Source organism: Marmota monax, unplaced genomic scaffold, assembly GCF_021218885.2.
Source record: "Marmota monax isolate L192 unplaced genomic scaffold, Marmota_monax_Labrador192_F-V1.1 WCK01_AAM20220418_F8-fsc01484, whole genome shotgun sequence".
Classification (NCBI taxonomy): Eukaryota; Metazoa; Chordata; class Mammalia; order Rodentia; family Sciuridae; genus Marmota; species Marmota monax.
The window spans coordinates 81,116-106,377 of record NW_026695213.1 but is presented as its reverse complement, the minus strand read 5'-3'; the positions used below and the strand labels follow the sequence as shown (position 1 = coordinate 106,377).

Below are 25,262 nucleotides of genomic sequence, written 5' to 3'. Positions count from 1 at the left end.
CATTCAGTTTTACTAACTAGCACCGAACTGCTTTGAGGGCAATTCGGTGCTAGTTAGTAAAACTGAAGATGTATATACCTTCTTATTGTGCAATTCACCTCCTTGGCATCTACCTTAGAGATAGTAGTCTCTTAAGTACAGACACCAGGAGTTATGGACATGAATACTTGTAGTGGCATTGCTTTTAATAGCAAAACAAACACAGCGGCTGGGGTTGTGGCTCAGAGGTAGAGCCCTTGCCTAGCATGTGTGAGGCACTGGGTTCCATTCTTGGCACCACATAAAAATAAATGAATAAAATAAAGGTCCATCAAAGTCTAAAAAATTATAAAAAACACAAAATAAACAAACAATAAAGAGGAATAACCCAGAAAAAAATAAGTAAATTATAGTCTAGTTGTACAAAAACCTGCTATGTAACAGTGACAGGCACTAAATCTATATGACCTACAAGGTAGGCACTTGGTGAAATGGTCAGGATTCGGGAAGAAAACATACATCTTAATTCTTCTTCTTCTTTTTTAAGGTTCAAAAGCATGTAAAATAATGTACTGTTATGAAATACTTTCATAACAAAAATTTACAGAAGTGAAAGAGAACGACTAATATAGTAATCCACATGTTGACAACAGGAAAAATGTTTTGGGGAAATGAAGTTGAAAGGAAGCATTTAGAAGGTTTCAAAGTTTTAGGTAACAGTCCACTTTTTAAGTTGAAAGCTGGGCATGAGGGTTTTATTCTATATATTCAATTTTATGTTGTTTCATCCTTGAAAAAAGACGGCCAGCAAAACACCATGTCCCCAAAATGCCACTTTCCATTCCCAAGAACCTGGCCAAGTCAAGGGAAAATGAATGCAGGCCCACACTGGAATGTCCAGATAAGCACTATCTTGAAGAACACTGACTTGTTCTCGCATGCACTGGGAACTGGGGCAAACTAGCATTATCTGTAGGAACCACTTTCTTGCACATACGCTAAGCTCCTTGGGATGCTGGTCATACAAATGGAATGGAGCAATCTAAGGATGTCACTGCCTATGTAACCTAACCCCTGTCCCTGTAGGAACTGGTGCAGAACAGACCACTGTGGAAAGATGTACTCTAGTCCAGCCAGCTACCCCTAGAAAAAGTGTCTTGACAGACAGAGACACTACTTTCTGGCAAAGCCTCATGAGGGACAGAGGTGCTATCTATCCAGTCTGAGGCTACTGTAAGCAGTTTTTAGTAAACCTTATGTATTACGTGCCATTTCTGGGTATCTTGTTTTGTTCTATCCATTTGCTTTACCACAACTGGGTTGTGGACAATACATATATTTTATCTTGTTTATACATTAAATATTTTGTTCTTTTTTTTTCCAGAAAACAACTTAGTGTTTATAGTATATAAGGCTATTAGTAGGTTCAGAGTTGATTCAAAATCTGGTATTTGTTGTTTTTACCACCCAGTTGATTTTCTGGGATAAATTTTAAGCAATTTGGGAGGGGGGGACTATTCCAAACAAAATACTGTCTAAGGGATCCCAAGTAGGTAAGTTTTCCTCTACCAACATAGTGCCTTGGGTCAATATGTATCTTTTGGCTGAGAAGGGTGTTTCCTAGAACCCCTTCCAAATGACTTCCTAGCAGAGTGGGAAAATGGCATTGTGGTCTAAGGCTTCTGCTCAGATCGCACTCCCAGGTGCATTCAGTGCCTGGATAAATATCTTCCCATGTTTCTGTTGTTGTTCAGCAATGCGCAAAATAGGAGGCTAAGGATGTAGCTCAGTAGTAGAGTGCTTGCCTCACACCCACTAAGCTACTGGTCTCCAGGTTATGTCCCCAGCATTGAAAATAAATAAACAAACAAATAAAACATTGGTTAAATATCTCATTTGAAACTCATGTGAATCTCCAGAAAACCTATGTGGTTGTGATCAATTTGCATGAAGCTCATCAAAATTTTTACGTTATAAACATTATGATGATATTGGTGATGGTGACAATGATGATAAAACCAAGGAAACCTGCTTTTGAAGCTTTTTAGGAGTAGAGATAATGGGTTTTATGCTGGGAAGAAGCTTTTAAACAAAGAGAATTCAAAAAGGTCAAGGTCACAAAAACCATAGACCCAGAATGACTGCAGTATTGTCATGTTGTATGCATGTTCACTACAATCCCACTGAGACACGTGATGTGGCCAGTGCTCTATTGGCCAACTCAGAAGGCAAGGCTTGGAGGGTGGCCACTCTAGGAGATTGGACTCCACTTTCCAGGGTCTTGACCACTAAGCTGTACCTTGGAAAGCCATATATCTCCACTGAATGTCCCACCATTACCTTAAGTTTAATGAGTATTTTTTAAATTCTCCCTTTTTTAATTTTTAAGAAAGTAAATTATTGAGACTAGGTCATACATGCATTTGGTACACAATTTAAGAAGTACAACAAGGTTGAGAAGAAACAGTATGCTTTTCTGACACTCAGGTTCCCGATGCCACTTTCCCTTGTCAAATTTATTGACTTCTATAGAACATTTTATGTAGAATATTCTCTTTAATTATTGAGCAAACGTTTCAGACCTTACTGCTATTCTCAATCTCTTGAAGATGTATATATTTGTATATATATATATATTTTATTTTTAAGCTATCAATATATTTTGAGTCATAATCTTCTCACAAATTAACTCTAATATCTAGCAGCATTTTGGTTTATTTTTTCCTTTTGCTTCACTGTTTCACCAAATCCCAACCACTTGAATCGCTAATGACCATTATCCAGTGCCCAAATCTGAGAAAATTATTGCAAAATGTAAGAAATCACCAATTAAACTTAGCATCCTTCCTGTGAATCCCCATCTACTCTGAAAAACAACCAACCAAGCAGAACTTGATTACATCCACCAAATGATAGATCTTTACCAAAGGCATCATGATTTTTGTTTTAGTATCCAGATTTGAAATTATACATACATATTTGATACCTATTTCTGCTACTAAATGTACCTAAACTTTGCCCATCCTCAGTCTTTTTTTTTTTAATGTTTCATTCATTTCTCCTATTTCCATCATTGCTTCAGCCTCTTCCTCTCTTCCCAGGTTTGATAGCAAAGTTGTCAGGGTTTAAGCAGCTCTCAGGCCCTGGATGAGACCAGGGTTCTTCCAGAGAAAGTAATTTTGGGATTGATATATAAGCAGAAGTTGACTAGGAGAAGGGTGAGTAGGAAAAAGTGTTTGGCCAGAGGCAAAAGCAAGAACACAAGAACACAGACCTTGAAATAGAAGAAATAAGGTTATTTTCAGTAACTAAAAGCTAGTAACAGAAAAAGGTACCAAGAGAAACTTGATAGCAAACAAAGTTAGATTAAAATTGAAACAGCATGGAGTCATATCAGAAAAGGGTCTTAGAGAAAAGGTTAAGGATTTGGGCTTTATCCCTAGGGTAAACTAGTGCTATTTAATAGAAATGTGGTACGATCCACATGTAGAATTTTAAATTTTATTGTGACATTTCAAAAAATTAAGCAAGATTAAAATCAATAGTATATTTTACTTAACCCCAAATATCCATGATATTATCATTTCAATATTTAGTCAGTATAAAAATTACTCATGGGTTTTTTTTTATAATAATTCTGTGCATGCACTCACACTTCTATCTTACAGCAAATTTAGTTTGGATGCTAAATTTTATTTTATTTTATTTTTTAGTAACTAGTTGATTTTTGATTAACAGGAATTAATTGTACATATTAGTGGGGTCTGATATGATATTTTTATACGAATACCCAGCATGCACCAATCAATTGAACTCTCCCTTTTTCAATTCTCACCACCCACAGCCTTTCCTACTTCTAGTAATCACTCTTCTACATTCAAGTCAACTTGGTTTTGGATGCCACATTTTCAATAATTAGGTGAAATATAGTCTTTGTCATAATAAAAGGGCTTTTAACTGAAAATTGTTTTATGCTGATTCAATTTTTAAATTTTATTGAATTCAAATTAAAACCCAAAATTTAGTTTTCCAATCATACTGACCACATTCAAGTGTTCAAATGCCACATGTGGCTAGAGGCCACTGTATAGGACAGAGCCCACATGGACACTCAGAATCTTAAGATCAAAAGTGATGCAGCCTGATTTACACTTTAAAAGTTCACTCAAGGTGTTGTGTAGACAATGAATTAGACCAGGTAAAAGTAGATGATGAAAAGGATTTGGAAAGTTACAGCAGAAGTCCATGCAAGAGTTGGTATGAAAACAAATAAAGAAAGAGATATGAATGATATTTAAGAAAGAGACTTCCAGTTGTATAATGGAGTGCTATTATGAATTGGACCTATTTTTTTTTACTATAAACAACCAAAAACTCTGAATAAAACATAAAAACATCTAAAAGACATCTAAGATCTGTGATAGCAGCAAGGAACTACCAGACAGAACTACCAGACAGAAACAGGGACTCAGTGAACAACCACTTTGTCCAATCCTGACACAATGTGGCTTGGTTTTAGTGGCTTCTCTGTGTAATGGGGCCAGAAACAAGGACTTGGGCCCAGCCATGGTGACAAATTTCACATGATAGACTTTTCATACTAAGCTGAGAGCTCCAGATGCCAGTATCCTCAAGTTCAGTAAGAAACACAACCTCCTACCTCACTCCTGCTTGCCCCAGGAGACAAAACGAGAATTACCTTGGTACTGAGTCAAACAATATTTAAGAAAAAAAAAAAAGTCCCTGCAAAGTTGTAACCACAGTTTACTTGATTTAGCCCCAGTGCAACTTCCTGATTGGTATATGGGCCCTCGTTTGCCAGATTTGAATCAAGGTGGTTCAGGATGTTAGTGTTCCCAAGAACCAGGAAGAACTAAATGCAAATGCTTCATTATTCCAGTCTCAAAACACTGCTTGCAAATATTGTTTCATGGATAATCAGCATTGCATAGTGAAAAAGAAAAAAATCAACACGCAAGAAAAGATGACGACCAACTGACAGAACCCACTGGAAAAAGAAAAGAAAAGAAACAAGACACAAACAGCAACCACCAAAGAAGTTAGATGAACACAGAGAAGCTCTGAGAAGCAATCAGGGAGAAAGATGGAATGAAAGCTATGTCTCAACAGTGATGAGGGAAACCTGAAGTTACTGTACTGATATATTTAACATCTGAAAGAATATAACTGCTAACAAAACTATTTTTCAGATAAAGAAAAATCAGGTGAATTTTAGATGGAAGAATTTATCTAGCTGGGCGTGGTGGTGCACACCTGTAATCTCAGCAGCTGAGGCAGGATTATCACAAGTTCAAAGCCAACCTCAGCAACTTACTGAGGCCGTAAGCACTTAGTGAGACCCTGTGTCTAAATAAAAAATGTAAAAAAGGTTGGGGATGTGGCTCAGTGGTTGAATGTCCCTGGGTTCAATCCCCAGGACCAAATAAATAATAAATACATAAGAGTTTAGCCATAGCAGCTGCTCACTAGAGGAAATCCTAAGAGATGTGCTTCAGATGAAAGAAATATGTTTAAAGAGTGACAAGCAAGCTGGGGAGATGACACATACCCCTGTGCTCAGCTACTTAGGAGACTGAGTCCCAGCCTGGGCAATTTAGCAACACCTGATCTCAAAACTAAATTAAAAAGGTCTGGAGATATAGGTTAGTGGTTGAGCGCTTGCCCCTGGACTCAATCCCCAGCAACAAAAGGAGTGAAGATTTTAAAAGTTTGTAAATAAATAAGCAAATCAAAGTAAATTATAACCATATAAAATTATAATAATTATTGTAGATTTTTATGTAGTTTTGATGTATGATATGTAATTTAAGTTTTCATGTCTCTAAGAAGTCTTCTCTAAAGATTGATAAAAATCCTCAATATTTTGTGAGCTCTTTGTGTATACAAATGTCTATTTTCGGACTTAACCCATAAACATGATAAAATTGGACTTAAGGTAAATAAAAATTGAAATTAAGTTGGGGTTCAATGGCTTTGATATATTCTAATTACTGCACACAAGACCAATATTACAGGGTTGGCCCATCCGCTCTTCCCAAGCTTCCTACAAGACCAAAACTATATCTGGTCTCTGAAGAGAGGAAATTATGCTAATCCCTGGAAAATAGAAAGAAGGGCAAAACTGTGAAAATGCCTCTACAGACTCATTCTCTGTTAGAACAGCAAAATTAGTTCTACCTTAAAAGAAATATAGTGCACCAGCGCCATCTTGTGGAAAGATCAGTCCTCACCTATTTTGGATGTGCCCAAACTTTAGGCCCTTTTTCCCATCTGCAGAGCCTTCAACCTCTTGGATCCTTCAGAAACAAGGGGGCATTATACCATGCATTCGTCCTAAGGTTCTGGTCATGTCCTGGATGCAGAGCTTCAGTTGCTGCAGGGCCTTAAGCAGGGCATCCTGGCTGGGCTGCAGGACAGCATGCATTGCTTGAGCAAGTGCCTGGGGATGAGATTGCTTTGTTTGCCAGCATTCTCTTAAAGCCCACTGAGGTTCCATGGCTGGGGAACCCAGGGGCAGGCACCCCACAAACTTCTAGATTGTCACATCTTCCTGGGAGTATTCTTAAAATGAGATTTGCCATGAAGTCTATTGAAAGCCAGAATCTTTCTGGCACCTTTCAGACAGAACCCTGGTTAGGTTTTTTCTGATTCTTTCTAGTGGCTGCTACTCCTTATACATCTTGAAGAGACTAAGCTCTATCATTTTTATTCCTTTTTCTTTTGGATTTATTACACATTATGTTCATTTCTACTATATTGCCAACTAGGGCATCCTAACTCCAAAGCTCTGTCTTTGATAAAAATCAGACAAATTCTAAAGCTCCCCCAGCCTTTTCTGATACATGTAGGATACCTGAAAAAAATTCAAACCTGCAATCCCCAGGGCAAGGTCATCTTAATGCTGCCTTCTGGCACTAAATACATAAAATACATTTCATTTCATTTTTCTCTGAGGCTATATAGCAATGTTTTCTGCCAGGAATATATTTGTGTGTGCTCTTGATTTCTCTCTCTCTCTCTCTCTCATCATTCAGGTATTAACTTAGCTGTCATTTCTCTGGGGAGGCTTTGCCTGATCCTTTAACTCTAGACTTGTCTTTTCATGAAACATGACATTTTTTCTCCTTCTCACCCTATATTAATCCATCTCCCTCCACTAGATCCTGTGCTTCCATCAAGGCTGGAACAATTTCCATCTTGTTTGCCTTGATTTCCCATTCCTAGAGTGATGCATACAGAAATTATCTACTCCAAGTTTTACAGCAGTTAAGCAAAGGAAGCTAACACTGTGGACTAGAGTTGAGATCTTTTCTCTCAGATTTGAACTAAGTAGGACAAGGTTAATATTCATCTACATTGAGAAATCTACTTCAGGGAAAGGAACTGGGGTTGGAGAGAGTGATCTCGGACTAATTTCTCAAATTTAAAAGAAAAAAAAAGGCTATAAAGTGAGAAGATACCTTAATTCCAGGCACAGCTGCTTTCTCCACTAAAACAGTCACCAGTATGAAGCCACGCAGACTCTCTCCCCCAGGAAACAGGATGATGGTGTCCAGGTTGCTTGGGAAGGAGATTGTCACATGGTTAAAGGGGTGGACACTGTGCTACAAGTACTCAGTGCCATAGGTCTCCACCAAGTAGCCTACTACAGATACAGTCAGGAAAACATGTTTTCCACTCCTTAAGACAAACCTGAGGATGAGTATCTATCTTCAGCAGCATCATGGAGGAATGAGAATAATACGTTCAAATCCAAATTAACCTTACCTGAGGACTCTCACTCAAAGTTTAGCATGGCCCTGATGGTCCTGGACTATCAACCCAGTGGAATGGCCAGGTGAAATATGGATAGGCAGTTCTTAGCTAAAGGTATAGCTGTTTCTTGAGGATCACATCATTGTTGTCCAAAGATAAGGAGTCTTCGAGCTGGGGTAACCATGCTCCTTTCTTACAGATATAAAATTATGGTCCAGAGACACAAAATGGCTTGTTCAGGGTCAACATATAACTCCTATAGCACATAACCAGACCAGTGTTCCTTTTAATCTGGAACTAAATGCCATGCAATATACCAGAAGCTGTAAGACCATTACAGAGGAATACATCTTTTTTAAAAAATGACCAGTTGTCCTTTAGATTGATTCAAATATCTCAGATGTCGATCCAGTCTACAAAACCTATAAAGTTAACTCCAAAGATTATTGTAACATAGATGTCTTTCACACCTTAAGAACAGAGCAAAAGAAACCAAATGAGAACAAAACAAAACTTAAGACAGGAATTGCATTATTCAACAGAGTTACATTAGCGTGGGGAGTGATATTTTCACCTTTCACCCCCCTACCTCCTGAACTACAGCTTTTATTCTGGACTCTTTAATAGAGGCTGAGGTCTGAGGATGGGAGAAGCAACAGTGGCTTCAGAGATAGCTTTACTTTTTAGGGAAAGTGGAGCCTAAGAATGTCTTGGCCATACCTGCCCCATGAGCTCTAGTCCATATAATAATGAGATGTTTCAAAGGAATTCTTCTATAGGTGTAATCTGCCTACAATTTGATTTTCGTAGAAGTTATTGTGAGACAGAAATATTTTTCAGAGTATTAGACTTCAAAGAGTCATATACTTGGTAAAGTTCTTTTTTAAATCTGTTTCCTTCTATTGCACTTTACTTGCTTTATTATGCATAGATTGGAAAATCAAGACATAAAGAAAAGTAAGTTCCTCATTTTTACAAGGCAAAATCAACCATCTCCAACTTTTGGACTGTAAATTTTTGGCATATTTCCTTTTTTATCTTTTTTATGTGTTTTTATATAGTCGATACTGTGCAATACAAATAAATTGGGATGTTCATGTTCTATTCTAAGCTTTAAAATTTAGCTTAGATTCTAAAGTGAGTAAAAGATTTCTGACAACTTACCTGATTTCCAGGGGTCTAGCCAAAGTTCAGTTATTGGCAACCACCAAGAGGAAGAAAGAGAAAAAAAAAAACAATTGAGTTTGTAAACCAGATATAGCTTCTAGGGTCACATGTACCCAGGAACACACACTCGTGTGTGATACAACTAATACATATATTGACACACATCTTGCACATTGTTGGTTATGACTGGACTAGGAACCACTGTGTGGTTCCAATAAACATATTGTTTGTGTCACCCTTTGACATTTGTCATGCTCTGCTTTGTCTCATTATTTAACCACTTTGGAAGTCCTTAACTACTATGTCTTTCATTTATTCAAAGCACTTAGCTCTGTGCTAGGCATATTAAAAGACTTCAAAATGTACCAACAAGCATTTGTGAGGAAGCCCAGGACTGTTCCTGCTTATCTGGGGTTAAATAAGACCAATACTCTCACTTTGTAGGACGTCAGCCTTTTATTTTGCTTTTTTTGACTTTCCCAATCCAGTACTGCCATTTTTCCCTTTAATCTTCTTGTTTCCACTCTTTTTTCTGGATTGTAAATTCACCTTATTCAATATCCAATGCATTGACAAGAATAATTCATGTGTGTTTATTCATTATCTCTTCCCACCCAAACTCTAAGTTAGATTTTGCTATTTTCAATGATCACCACTTTTGTTATTAAAGCATAATTGGTCAAAATTAAAATGTAATTATTCAACAAAACAAATTTCCAGGTCCTTAGAGACCTGAGATGACCCATTGATTCTTCTTCCAATGGGGATATAAATTAACCTAAAAGCTAAGTTGTATATTAAGTATTTACTCCTTTACAGTTGAGTCCCATTCTCTCCTTTAGGAATCCTTGGCTACCTACAACCATTGTGCTGAAGAAGTTCTTCCTCACATCCAACCTGAATGTCTCTTCAGATATTTTAATCTATCACAAAAGTGCTATATCTTGCATCTATAGCCAGAAATAAATTTGTCTGTGAAAATAAAAGTTCAATGGGAAATTTAATACTTCTCTCCCACTCATTTCTGACTACTGGATTTCTTATTTGTTACAAAATCATGCTATTTTTTCCACAGACAAAAGCTTTTATTCCCAGCAGAATTATCAAAAAGTGATGTGTTAGGTAGAATTGATGACATTATTAATCAAATTATCAGTCTAACATACCTAGATCACCAACTCTCGAATCACATACAATCATTATTTTATGATCACTGTATAATGATCATTTATTGAAGGTTCTAACTTGACTCCAATGGAGGACATATCAGGGAAGAAACAATTTAATGAGAAGAAATAAATGAAGTAGGATTAGAAAAAAATGAATAAAGTAAGATTATACAGGACCTCGAAGGTTGGGTTAAAAATTTTAGATATGATGTGACAACAGCAAGAAAAGTGGTTTGGGCCATGTATTCAGAGTGGATTTGGGGGACACTTATGATCAAGTTTAATCTTTGAAACCACAAAAACAGACAATCAATGTGAACATCCCTAATGATAAAGGAACCAAAAAGTCTGGACTTTCCTTGTGGAGAGAGGTGAAGTTTTAAGACCACCTTTTACTGAGTTTCAAAATCCGAAATGTTCTCTCCCTTTCTTACCCTTCTGAGTTCCTTTTCGTCCAGTTTGCCAGCACCAAGTCTGAGTGTACCAGGATAGGAGGGAGCCCCAAGTTCCTGGAGACTTCAACAAAGGGAATGGCAAGATTTCTTGGCAGCACCTTTCAAATATAAATCCAGACAAATATCACATTCTAGGAAGAATGTGGCAGAGGAAATACCTACGGTTGTCTTTTATTCCAGCAATCCTGTGGTCAAGAAATGATTTGAGGATCACATTTGAATTAGCGGGGTGATCCTTATTCACATGCTTCATGCAGATATCCATGAACAGTAACTTAGTGGCAGCACTGTTTATGAGTACACACTGCAACATGTATGAAAATTACTAACCTCAGAAACTGGCTATGCAAAAAAACAGTACTAAAGCAGGAGCTAAATAAATTAGCAGTGGGAAAAACTCTTTCTCTAAACAGATAGTTAGACCTCTAGATACGGGTATACACATAGATGGAAATACATGTATGTGCTTGTGTGTTTGTGTGTCAATCAGAGAGATCAGAGCACACTGGATAAGAGTGAGAAAGACAGACATTTCAGTCTGTGTGGAAACCAAGTCTGTTGGTCACTTCCTAAGTCAAACCCGATAATGACTTTCAAATAAACCATTTCTGGACAGACACTATTTACCCTCTTCTATAGCCTCTGACTCTTTGCATAATTTTTTGTAGTTTCAACCTACACTTTGAGATATGAAGTCCCTGGTTCCATTACTCATGGTATGACATCATTAAAATACACCTAATCTCCTTACACCCAAGGGATCCTTCAAGTCACGGAACCCCTATCCCCTTCTCTACCTTTTCAACTGTTAATCTTTGGAGTTCTCTTGAACAGATGCCACAGAGCCTTATCTGCTTACATCCCAGAAAAGCTACTCAGATCCATGGGAGTCTCTATTTAAATTAAAGTTAGATTAGTCCAAATTAAAAAAAAAAAAAAAAAAACATTTGTATGCTCCTCATCTCCTCACCTCATATTCTTTTAAGATAGAAATATCTGTTAAAGAAGCTCTACTTCACTTTGTTGTTTTTTTTAACTTGGAGTTTTAGGTAGATTTGGTACAGCATTTTTAGATAAAAAATTATAAAGACTTTTGAATTTTGAAACTCTAAGGAACACTTTCTTTAGAAGGCAAGGGCAGGAGTGACAACAGGAGTCAGATACATGGTCAACACAAATATGAAAAATGCTCAATGTCATTAGCCATGAGGAAAAAGCAATCAAAACCACAATGAGATGCCATCTCAACTCAACCAGAATGGTGATTATCAAAATAGATAGATAAACAAATAAAACTAATAACAAATTATGGTAAGTATGTGGAGAAAATAGAATCTTAGTACACTCTTGTTGGAAATGCAAATTGGCACAGCCACTTTAGAAACCAGTATGGAGAGTCCTCAAAAACTAAAAGTACTCCTAGCTATATATATTCCAAGGTGATGAAACCAGCATACAAAAAAGAGTCATCTGCACAAGAGTCATCTGCACATGGCAGCTGTACTCACAACAGCTGAGGTATGGAATCAGCCTAGGTGCCTCTGAAATGGATAAAGAAAATGTGGTATGTATACAAAATAGTGGATTAGCCATAAAAAAGAATGAAGTTGCTGAGTGTGGTGGTGCACACCTGTAATCTCAGCCACTGGGGAGGCTGAGACAGGAGGATCATGAGTTCAAAGCCAGCCTCAGCAAAATTGAGGTGCTAAGCAACTCGGTGAGACCCTGTCTCTAAATAAGATACAAAATAGGACTGGGGCTCAGAAGTTGAGTGCCCCTGAGTTCAATTCCTAGTACCCCCCACCCCCCAAAAAAAGAATGAAATCCTCTAATAAGAGCAAAATATATGTAATCAGAGGACATTATATTAAGTGAAATTAGCCAGAAAAGCAAGTGCCACATATTCTTATATGTGGAAACTTTACCAAAAAAAACCAAAAAAACCAAAAAACTGGAACTCAAAACAGAATAGTGATTCATATGGATTGAAAGGGATATTTTGAAGAGGGTGGGAAAAGGGAGGTTGAATTTGACAATGCACGGAAATATAAATGAACCCCAATAATTCATGCAATCAGTATGTATTAATAAGAACATTTTAAAACAGTAAGAGATGACCGAAGGCCAGGTCTGGGGTCTGGAAATGAGGAGCCCTGTGGGGTGGCTTGAAACCACATGGATACAGCAGTAGGCTGGAGACTGCCTCCCCCTGCCTTTTGACTACTTCTCCCCCTACTTTAAGACAGTGATTTAGGGAGAAGATAGCATAGAGAGCCTCATTGGCATGTCCATGTGCCTAGATTTCAAATTTTTCAGACATACAACTTTTTCAAAATGAGATGTACATCATAAAAACCCCGAAGCAGCTCTACACTTTGTCCCTAGGGCTCCTTCCTGTGCTTTGGGGAGGAATAAGAGGTAGAATCAATCGGGCAGACAAATTGGGCACAGGCTGTTCACTTAACTGTGTTTTCTAGAACATGGAACACTTTTTGATTTCTGGAATAAGGATCTTTATAAGAAATGAAAAGTAATATTAGTTTAGAAGATGGGTAGTAGAGCCCAGGAATTTATGTCCCAAAGTACATGTTGTAATTATAAAAGTTTATGCAAAATATCAGAAAAGAACAGATAAATTATCAAGAGATAGGCTTATAATTAGCCTAAACAGCATTACTACATAAAGATCAGTGTTATAAATGTCAACGTGTCCCTCTGGGAAAAGAAGGCTCCATGAGGGAAATCAGAAGAACCAGGTTCTGGCCCTGGCTTTTCTACTAATTTGCTCTCTGACTTTGGACAAGGGACTTAACTTCTGTGCTCCTCAGTTTGTAAAATTGACATAGTATAACCCTACATATTTATGAGATTGTAAAAAAGCATCCAAAACAACAGATATGTTTAGGAGTATAAGACAGCTGTAAGTCTTCAATGTGTTTTCAGGATGTCTTCAAATGCAGCTCTTTACACACTCATGGAGGAAAGTGCCAGAGAAAATAATCTCAAAGGCTAATTAATAAAAGGGAATATGACTATCAGTCTAAAAGAATATTAGCTTCCTACCAGGAAAAAAAAGTAATTCTTTATTTAAATTGTCTCTTTTCCTCTCCTTCAACTGATATCCCACAAAATAAATAAGAAAGTACACTTTAAAAAATATAGTACCAAGCAGAGAGCTTATCCCAGGTGCAGAGGACCAGGCAGGTGATAGGACAGGCATCTGTCTGCCTCTTACCTCTTTAGGCTGTGTCTCTCCTTCCTGCCAGACATATCCCATGGTAATGGAGCTCAGGACTAAATGGGCCAAGCGTTGTTGCCGGTAACTCTTTAGGAACTGGCAGCTCAGGAGGGGCATCTGTTCAAGAGACATTCCAAAGATTAACAGCTGTGAGGGTGGGAGATAGGTACAGGGTCCTGTGATTTGAAAGGTGTAAGGAAGCCTGTTAGATTTCAATGAAGAAGCCGATAGCCTTCATGCCCATTTATTTATTCCCAGATCCTAGGACACTCAGTATGGGAGGTAACCCACTTGGTATTGTTAAGGAAGTACCCAATTACCCTACCTGAATCCCTAAATTATCCGCTCAATTGTGCCAAAGACTCTGGTCTCCATTGCTGAAGCTACTGCTTGGTTCGAATATTGTAGAATAAATTGCTCCTAAGATTGAGATAATTTATTTCATAGGAGTCACTTTTGACAACTTTTACAGTCTTGTTTTATCAAGGCCGCCTGCTTACTTGACATCATTTAACCCTGTAATAGTCCCACATGATGGTCACCACGCAGGGCACTCTCCATTGACTCCTGGAGTAAAAGGAGGTCCGATGGGGTTAGGAATTTGACTATATCCCCATAGAAAGGTAAATGAGCTGGGGAAAATGGAGGTTCAGCTTTTGTTTGAAAACTATAAGCAATAAAGGTGGCAAGGTCTTTTTATACCTGCTCCCTTCCCATGCCCATTTTTTCCTTCTCCACAATGGGGATAACAATGGCCTCAATGAGACATTTAAAGGTAGTATCATTATTAACAGCAGTGTCCTGGGCTGGGGACATAGTTCAGTTGGTAGAGTGCCTGCCTCGCATGCATAATGATCCCTGGGTTCAAGCCAGACATTAGGTATCTGTGACAGCCCTGCACCTAACAAATATTACCGATTTCTCAATTTTGCCTGGGGCTCCCCTGGCTATCGTGGATGATCTCAGCAATCTCTGCACACTGTCTTTCTGAGCACATCCCCCCTGCTCTCCTCCCCACTTTGTGCACCCCCTACTCTAGACACTGCCCAAGCTAGATCTTGCTGGTGACTCTCTTCCGGCGGGAAGGTCAAGAATGGGATGGCGGGGAAAGTTTCCAGCATCTTTCAGCTCTCCTGGCACTGCCAGGCGGGCAGAGCGCAGAGGTTGGTGCCCGCGGCTCTGGAGCATAGGTCGCCTCGTCTGCATCCCTACTCAGTCCACCAGGGGGCAGTCTCTCATCGCCGGACTAGAATTCGCCAACGCTACCGCAAACACTGAGTGCTCTGGGCTGTGGCTGGGGAGCCGATCCTGTGGGCCCTGCTGAGATGCTGCATTTTAGCTGGCACCAGCTAAGAATTATAACAGTTGTTAGATTACTTTTAAGGTATTTCTTATAATACGCATACTAAAGTATCCAAACTGCCCATGCAGGATGGTATGCTGTCTTCCCCCAAATCCAGAGGATAAAACTGAGATTCAAAGACGTTAAAATATTTGCCCAAAGTCACAAGGCCAGGAAAGACCGGGTCAGGTCTGCTGACCACAGTCCTACTCTCCATGTCAGCACTGTCTAATGGAAATATGTGAGTCATACGTTTCGTTTGAAAAATGTCAAAACACATTAAAAAAAAAAAGTAAAATAGAGACAAGTAAAATGAGTTTTAAATTTTATCAAGTGGTTGTATTAAAGATTTATCAACATGTAATCAATATAAAAATAACAAGATATTTTACAGTTGCTCTTTCAAAGCCTTCAAAATCCATTAGTAGCTCCTTAATTTTTACTAGTCACATTTTAGCTGTGGAAATAGTCACAGCTAACCTGCGGGGCAGCCTTTAGGTAAAGGAATACGGTTCAGATGAGAAATACTCATCATGATTGGAGACACTTTTTAGGAAACTTCATGCACATGCATTCCAGAGTCCCTGGCCTTACCCTCCAAGTATACAGTTATAAATCAACTAAAAGCCAGGCATGGTGGTGTAGGTCTGTAGTCTCCACTTCTGGGGAGACTGAGGCAGGAAGATTGCAAGTTTGAGGCCTACATGGCCAACTTAATAAAACCCTGTCTCAATAACAACAACAACAACAACAAAAATGCTGGGGGCTTTAGCTCAGTGATAAATCACTTGCCTAAAAACAACTAAAGGGATTAAAACAGGAAAAAAAAAGAAAGAAGAAAAACTTTCAGGAGAATATTTTATATATTTGTGTATGGAAGTGTGTGTATATGAGAAACAGTGAGTCATACACCTGTTTCCCTCATTTAAAGGCAATCAACTTGATTTCCTACTTTTGGTTCATTGTAAGATGGAAAGTATATACTTGGCTGAAATAGTTTAGCTTAATTTAATATTAAAACATTTCCCCTTTTGTACCTCACAACAGTGAACTGGCTTATTTCCTGATTTTCTTAGTATTTGTTGTAATCTCCTTTGATAGGAAGGAGGTGGGATTGAAGCCACTTTAAGTACAACATAAGAATCAGCATTTCCATTAGTTGGTTTCAATATCTTTTCTTTCACCAGAATTTTGCTCAGCTCAATGACTGCTTCTTTAGTCACATGTTGTTTTGCTGGTGACATTGTAGTATTAAAAGAGCTAGCATTAATCTTTTTTCTTGGCAGGTCTCACTCATCAGCTAGACTAAGCTTGTGGAGAAAAACATTGTCTTTTAAAAATAGTATTCATATTTTTAAGTTACAAAAGTAATAAAACATTGCTGTAAACAGTATCAAATACAGTATAGGTCAATATATCTCAAAAACATACATTATTTATAAGCAGAAGTTTGTTTCTGCTAGTATCTATATTACTTCTTGGATATAATCATTAAAAGTTTAATATGTCTTCTATCTATGCATCTATCTTTTCAATAATAATTCAGTCTCCTTTAATGTATACATCATATAGTCCACATTATATGCTGTTATACACTTTTGTTTTCAGTAACCTATATGGCAAAAAATATGTATATATAGGCATATACATGTATACATATATACATTGTATACACACATACATTGTAATTTAATAGCTGCAGTTTTCCTGTTTAACAGATCCATTTATTAATAGAACTTTAGAATATTTTATCTTTTTATTTTGCTATTATAATTGTTGCAATAAACAGATTTGTGTACTCATCTTTGCCCTTTTGAGTATATATCTTTGCAAGATGAATTCATAAAAATAGAGTTTCTGGATTGAAGCAATTTAAGATTTTAATGGGTATTTTAAAATTGTTTGCCAGAAAGAGTTATCTTGAACATGTGTTTGTTCCTCTAGATCATGACTCATACTATGCTAATGTGTTTACTTGTTTAATTTAATTCATTGCAACCTGCTAGATAAAGACACTTAATTCATTGTTTTCACTTGCATATTTGGTTTGTTGATGAGGTCATTTTTCATATTTATTAACAACTTGAATATTTCTTTCTGCAACTGATATATATATATATATATATATATATATCTCCTTTGCCCATATTTTCCAGTGATTATTCATCTTATTGATGTGGTGGAACACATTTTCCATATGGATCTTAATATTTGATATAAATTTTCTCCAAGTTTATTGTTTTCTTTTAATAATACTTTGAACATTACCTTAACATTATTTATATTATAGTTGGGCACATTGAAAATATATTATGAGAGGGTTATTATTAATACCTCTTTCACAGATGAATAAAATATATTGATTGCATTTTATTCCTCAGCCAATTTGTTCTGAATTTTTAATGACTTTGGAAATATGAACACATAATTATTTTTTCCCTTATAAGAAGATATTAAAATTTTATTAATTAGTATAAATTATGGTTTCCATCACAACAGAAAAAAAAGGTGCTCTACCAATGGAACCTTTTATCTTTCTTGATGAAATTCAAGTAACATTTTGAGAGTTTCTGGACTCAGGTTGGCAGAGAGAAGTATGAGTTTTTCCCTTTGGTTTTGTCCTGGTTTTGCCATTCAGGGGCTCAAAGTCAGGGCATCCTGTGGCTCTACCACCTAGCTGTATCCCCAGGCCTCAAATTATATGTTATGCTCTACAACCTGGGCTGGTAGGGTAGCTCAGTGGCAAAGTGCTAACCTAGCATGCATGAGGCCCTGGGTTGGATTCCCAGCATCACAGAAAACAAACAAAAACAGTTGAGGAGCTTCTCAGAAATAGTGAACATTCCTTCAGAATCTACAACTTGACTCAGGCCAATTTGTTTGAACAGTGTCTCTCCACTGAACATTCTGAAGTTCATCTCATAGCTGTTTACTTATTAGAAGTATTTTGTGAATTGATGTCACATGCATATGAATTGAATGCATGTGATATCTGTTTACAGCTTAATGAATACATATAGGCACTTACTTACCTTTCACTCAACTTAAGAAACAGAGCTTGATCAAACCTTCAGAGCCCTGTGAGTGCTTCTAATTGTATTACCTAATACCCTGCCTGTCCCTCAAAAGCATCTATTTGATGCATTTTTTATTCCCTTACTATTTATAGGTCATGTAAAAATACATATGACCACTCTACCTTGTGTTATTTAGTTGGAATGACTTTGAACTTAACAGAATAGCATCATACTGAATGTATGCTGTGATTTACTTTTCTTATTCAACACTGTGGTTTTGATATTCATCAGCCTTTACAGCCTGCAGCTGCACCTCATTCACTTTCAGAACTATTGCATATATTTTGCTAAGATTAATTATACTTTTTCACCTCTAAGGGCACACTCCTGCCTAAGCACTAAGAAAAGATTGTTTATGGCTATTTCTTTCGTTTTTCTTTTAGCCTAATTTGATGATCCAAGGTCCTATTTTAATGATACTGGGTTTATAAAAAAAATCCCAATTATACATCTTGTTAGGGAATTCTTTTTTAGTTCCAGTACTTTAAAAAAATCCCCTATGTTTCCTTCTTAAAACTTGACTACTGTTGTCTTTTACATTTAAGTTCTTCAAACATCTTTTTTTATTGGTTGTTCAAAACATTACAAAGCTCATGACATATCATCTTCCATACATTTGATTCAAGTGGGTTATCAACTCCCATTTTTTACCCCAAATACAAGTTGCAGAATCACATCGGTTACACATCCACATTTTTACATAATACCATATTAATGACTGTTGTATTCTGCTACCTTTCCTATCCCCTACTATCCCCCCTCCCCTTCCCTCTCATCTTCCCTCTCTACCCCATCTGCTGTTGTTTAATTCTCTCCCTTGTTTTTTTCCCCTTTCCCCTCACAAACTCTTATATGTAATTTTGTGTAACAATGAGGGTCTCCTTCCATTTCCATACAGTTTCCCTTCTCTCTCCCTTTCTCTCCCCCCACTCGTCTTTGTTTAATGTTAATCTTTTCCTCATGTTCTTCTTCCCTGTTCTGATCTTAGTTGCTCTCTTTATATCAAGGAAGACATTTGGCATTTGTTTTTTAAGGATTGGCTAGCTTCACTTAGCATAATCTGCTCTAATGCCATCCATTTCCCTGCAAAATCCATTTAGTGCTGCGTAATACTCCATTGTGTATAAATGCCACAGTTTTTTAATCCATTCATCTATTGAAGGGCATCTAGGTTGATTCCAAAGTCTAGCTATTGTGAATTGTGCTGCTATGATCATTGATGTGGCAGTATCCCTATAGTATGCTCTTTTAAGGTCCTCAGGGAATAGACCGAGAAGGGCGATAGCTGGGTCAAATGGTGGTTCCATTCCCAGCTTTCCTAGGAATCTCCATACTGCTTTCCATATTGGCCGCACCAATTTGCAGTACCACCAGCAATGTACAAGTGTACCCTTTTCCCCACATCCTCGCCAGCACTTATTGTTGCTTGACTTCATAATGGCTGCCAATCTTACTGGAGTGAGATGGTATCTTAGGGTGGTTTTGATTTGCATTTCTCTGACTGCTAGAGATGGTGAGCATTTTTTCATGTACTTATTGATTGATTGTATGTCCTCCTCTGAGAAGTGTCTGTTCAGGTCCTTGGCCCATTTGTTGATAGGGTTGTTTGTTATCTTATTGTTTAATTTTTTGAGTTCTTTGTATATTCTGGATATTAGGGCTCTATCTGAAGTGTGAGGAGTAAAAATTTGTTCCCAGGATGTAGGTTCCCTATTTACCTCTCTTATTGTTTCTCTTGCTGAGAAAAAACTTTTTAGTTTAAGTAAGTCCCATTTGTTTATTCTTGTATTTAACTCTTGGGCTATGGGCGTCCTATTAAGGAATTTGGAGCCCAACCCCACAATATGTAGATCGGAGCCAACTTTTTCTTCTATCAGGTGCAGAGTCTCTGATTTGATATCTAGCTCCTTGATCCATTTTAAATTAACTTTTGTGCATGGCGAGAGAAAGGGGTTCAGCTTCATTTTGTTGCATATGGATTTCCAGTTTTCCCAGCACCATTTGTTGAAGATGCTATCCTTTCTCCATTGCATGCTTTTAGCGCCTTTATCAAATATAAGAAAGTTGTAATTTTGTGGATTGGTCTCTGTGTCCTCTATTCTGTACCATTGGTCCACCTGCCTGTTTTGGTACCAGTACCATGCTGTTTTTGTTACTATTGCTCTGTAGTACAGTTTGAAATCTGGTATCGCTATACCTCCCAATTCACACTTCCTGCTTAGAATTGCTTTTGCTATTCTGGGTCTTTTGTTTTTCCATATGAATTTCATGATAGCTTTATCTATTTCTACCAGAAGTGCCATTGGGATTTTGATTGGCATTGCGTTGAACCTGTAGAGAACTTTGGGTAATATCGCCATTTTGATGATGTTGGTTCTGCCTATCCATGAACAGGGTACATTTTTCCATCTTCTAAGATCTTCTTCTATCTCTCTCTTTAGGGTTCTGTAGTTTTCATTGTATAAATCTTTCACCTCTTTTGTTAGGTTGATTCCCAAGTATTTTATTTTTTTTGAGGATATTGTGAATGGGGAATTTTATTTTTGTTTGTGGTGAAAGAAGCAGATGAAACTTAGTTTGCTCTATGCATGCAGCGTGTATGGACTATAGGCTATGCTGCTATGAGAAAGTTCCCCATTGCTCTATAATTCCACCTCTGCCACATATCAAGTTTCAATATATACACAGATCTGTATGTAGGTTTCTATTAATTTTTTAGTTCTTTCTGTTTACTGCTGCCCCATACCATCTGATGTCAACTTCTTTGTAGTAAAGTATGTCATAACAACTGGCAATGCAAATTGTTTTACTTTCCTGTTAAATATACATTATTTATGGTTGATTTGCTTCATAATACAGAATAGCAAATGGACATAAATGTAGTATAAACTTACATAACTCTCACATGACTCTATGTCTTGAATTTTGTTAAAAAGAATTTTGAAATTTTAGCTACTTCATATTAACATAGCCTGGATACAAGAATGCATATATACACACACATGCCTGCACACATTGTTACAGAAATTCCTTTATAGTTATGTTATCAATGATTGTTTAGAATCAGTCATAAATTTTTAAAATTTCATTTAGCAGTGTTTCTGAAATACTCATATTTTCCTCTCTAATTCCTTTATATTGGTTTGTAATTTGTTGTTGTTGTTGTTGTTTGGAACACATGCTCAATTGGCTGGTATATTTTCTTACTTCTTGATTGGAGGGATTACTTGTTATCTTTTGTCCTCATAGATGATCAATACACGTCAGCATTATAAAAACTCTTTTTCTTCAAACTTTATAAATATTCCTAAATTATATTTTGTAAAATTGTCATCGTCCTTGTTGTTGTTGTTGTTGTTGTAGATGGACACAATACCTTTGTTTTATTTAATTATTTTTATGCGGTGCTGAGGATGGAACCCAGTGCCTCAGTGTGCCAGATAAGTGCTCCACCACTGAGCCACACCCCCAGACCTGTAAATTATCTTTTTAAGATATATCAGTATATATGTGTGTGTATATATACATATATACACATATATATGTGTGTGTGTGTATACATATATCACATATGTGTGTGTGTGTGTGTGTGTGTACACTAATTTTGAGATACAATGAAAGTGAATACTAGTTTATTTACATGCTTAAATTTTTCCAGCCTGGCCATTGGTAGCTCTTTAAGTTTGGCTCCTGAGTTCCATTTGATTTTTCCATAACAATTCTTTTTGAGCAGTGTTTTACTCTCTAGAAAGATGTTCTAGGGTGCTCTTGTATTTTCTCTGCCCCAGGTGAATAATCAGGGAGCCCTGGTTCTTGTTGTCAAAAAGAGTATTTCTCTGAGTGATGGGTTTGTTCATTGCTCCTGGGATGTCCCTACTTTCACATCCTCTCAGTGGACAGAGCTAGGAAAAGTATGTGTGTGTGTGTGTGTACATATTTATAATATTATATACTTATTATCTATTTATTGATTTATTTGGGGGGTACTAAGGATTGAATTCAGGGGAACCCGACCACTGAGCAACATCCCCAGCCCTATTTTGCATTTTATTTAGAGACAAGGTCTCACTGAGTTGCTTAATGCCTGGCTTTTGCTGAGACTGGCTTTGTATTCACCTCCTGCCTCAGCCTCCTGAGCCACTAGCATTACAGGCATGAGCTTAGTATCAATTTATTGATGTATATGTATCCACCTACCCATATATGTTTATAAAGATACACACATGTCTCTGTGTGTGTGTGTGTGTGTGTGTGTGTGTATATATATATATATATATATATATATATATATATATATATATATATATATATCGCTGAACATGACTTTATACTGATGTCTCCAACTCTATTCCAGTACCACAAATTATTTCTAGCTTCCCTCTCTTCTTGATAATCTGTAACTTTCCTCCCTCACAGGGAAATATCATCCACAATCCTAATACATATTTGCTCAACCCAAGTACAAGTAAAGCAAGTTTATACTGTATCTAATGAAAAACAGATTTATCCCCTAGAGTATGGATTGTGTATAGTTCATTTTTTCTTTAGCCTTGCTAATAATATTAGTCAAATATTATTTTCCAAGGTAATTTAGGTCAGCTCCCATTTCTCCCTCCCTCTTTATTGAGATTCTGCCCTAAGTCTGTAGTCCAGTTTAGATTCATTCATCACAGTGTACATTGCATCCTGGGACCTCCCAATATTCTGATTTACTTTTTAAAATTTTATGCAGGTGAATGTCCATTCTTTATGTTGTACAATTCCATGAGTTGCTCACTGTGGAGTGTCATGTGCCCACTACTGGGTACCATGTAGAACAAAGAATTTCATCATCCTAAAAGTCCCCGTGTGCATCCCTGTTGGAGTCAAGTACTCTGTCCTCACCAAACCCTAGTAACCCTTGATTTTGTGCTTATAGTTTTGGCTTTTCTAGAATGTAAAGAAGGGAATCATACAATATGTACTTTCAGGGTCTGACAACTTTCTTTAGTTGAGTATACTTAATGTTCATTCATGCTGTTGCACAAATCAATAGTTCATTTATTTTTATCACTAAATAGTATTTGGCCATATATTTCACTACATAGAAAGGCTTTAACTCAGTTTATCCACTCTTCTGTTAGGGATATGTTGGTTGATTCAAAGTCTTTTTAGGTAATTATGAATGAAGTTTCACATACAGCTTTCTTGTGAATATAAAATTTCAATTTCAATGGATGCATACTTAGGAATACTATTGCTGATTTGTATGTTAAGTCTATTGAACTTTACAAGAATTTGTGAAGCTATCTTTCAAAGTGGCTTTGAAATTTGCATTCTCATCAACAATGAATGAAAGTTCATATTGTTACATACAGACATTTAAAAAATTATTTTTACGTACAGAAAACTCAACAGTATATAGTTAGTCCAGTTTAGTGATGAGTTCTTTAGACTTTGCCTTTTCCAGCTTGGAACACAAGCCACACAGTTTTGACCCAATGTATTGCCTCCCCAGTAACCATGAAGGTCATCATGTGTCATTGTAATTGGTCCTAATAGCTTCTATTAGTTTAGGCAGAGCACATTTGCCTTCCAGTTAAACAGCCTTATGGTGACAGTGTTGTACATATTCCTGATCTTCTGTGGGCTAGATGCCCCAGTCTGGTTCTCCCATTGGTTGATTCAGTAGGGAACTCCCATTTTATAATATCAGGCAGAAAAGAAGAAAACCATTCTGACAGGACCTACTTCATGTGCAATCACCAGAAGCTGAGACTTCTTAATCTCCACCAAGTTGATGACATCATATATAAAGGACAGGTGGTCTCTTAGTAGAGATAACTTCTTTGTCAACAGTTTTCTTTATAGCTAGGGTCAACAGTTCTGGCTTCTTTTCTTGCTTTGTCTCTTACTTGGTCTATACTTAAAAGTCCAGTTTGATAGTGGGTAGCTTTTGGCAATTCAGACTTGGGCGGATGAAGTGTTTAATTGCAGAAGGCACTATTAGCCTGCAGGCAAGGTCCCTTTGGGGCTGAGTGTACCATGCCATGCCCCAAATCTGAAGACTTTTCTCAAAGAGGATTTACCACCTTCTTGGTCTCTTGCTCCTTCACAATGTTAGGGCCCTGGACCACTTTCTTCCCTGGATCTTCTTTCCTTTGGCATACTGAGTCACTGTAGCCCTTTCCAGCATTTGGTATGGCTGAATATGTGTGTGTGTGTGTGTATATATATATATATATATATATATATATATATATATATATATATATTTAATTTTAGCAAAATAAGTATTCAATTACATTTTAATATGTGATGTTATAGATAAATATTTCTATGTGGTTGCTCTAAAACTAAATTACTTTTCATTTTTTTTATTTTTCCTTAAGAAGTTGCAGAATTTTTTTATTATGCAAGAAAATTTGAAAATTCACCAGGGTAATTATAAGTTTCCCTCACTCAACCTCTCATATTTTTTTCTTATATAAAAACTCAAATATTTCATAAGATCTGAAATGTTGGAAGTTCTGCTTTTCCCATACCCATAATAATCTGTAATGTAATCCCATGTAATATTCTGTTACATAACAGTTTAGATCATTTGCATTTCTTTTTTTCCACATATGTATATATGTTCATGTTTCTGATAGTTTCTGTTTCTTTGATTCTTGCTGTATGCTTTATGAAATTTTTCAGGGGAGTTCCTAAACCTCAATTTTTTAAAGTCAAGATTTCACTGAATTTACTGGATTTGAGCATTTTGTATATTTGTTTCTTTGCTTTCTGATAGTTCCTTTAACATATCAACCTTCAATTAATTGTGAAGACAATATACTACACACTAATTAGAATTTTTAAAATATCAATCTCATCTTTGGTTATATTTTGGAAGACATTGGCTCTGCATGTCCTGTAGACCACCATCGCTTTCTATTACTCATGATTTCTACATTGTTTGGTAACTTTTGGTTTATCTATTCATGTTCACAAGAGAAGGTCAGTTTTATCAAGATTAAAAACCAATAAAGCTTTCCTTTATTTGCAGAATACTACTGAGTTTCTTGTATAACTCCACGT

General features: G+C 36.8%; 1 protein-coding gene across 2 annotated transcripts in view; it reads right to left on the bottom strand.

The window, feature by feature from the left end:
* Window positions 1-3,007: 3,007 nt before the first annotated feature.
* Ido2 (indoleamine 2,3-dioxygenase 2) overlaps window positions 3,008-25,262 on the bottom strand; it is a 49,456-nt gene continuing 27,201 nt past the window's right edge. For both annotated transcript variants that reach the window (XM_046430761.2, XM_046430760.2), the window contains 5 exons: window positions 13,782-13,901; window positions 10,526-10,644; window positions 8,920-8,934; window positions 7,461-7,560; window positions 3,008-6,439 (listed from right to left, as the gene is read on the bottom strand). In XM_046430761.2, the coding sequence (XP_046286717.1) occupies window positions 6,299-6,439; window positions 7,461-7,560; window positions 8,920-8,934; window positions 10,526-10,644; window positions 13,782-13,901 (495 nt within the window). In that variant the 3' untranslated portion in view covers window positions 3,008-6,298. The remainder of the gene's footprint in view (window positions 6,440-7,460; window positions 7,561-8,919; window positions 8,935-10,525; window positions 10,645-13,781; window positions 13,902-25,262) is intronic.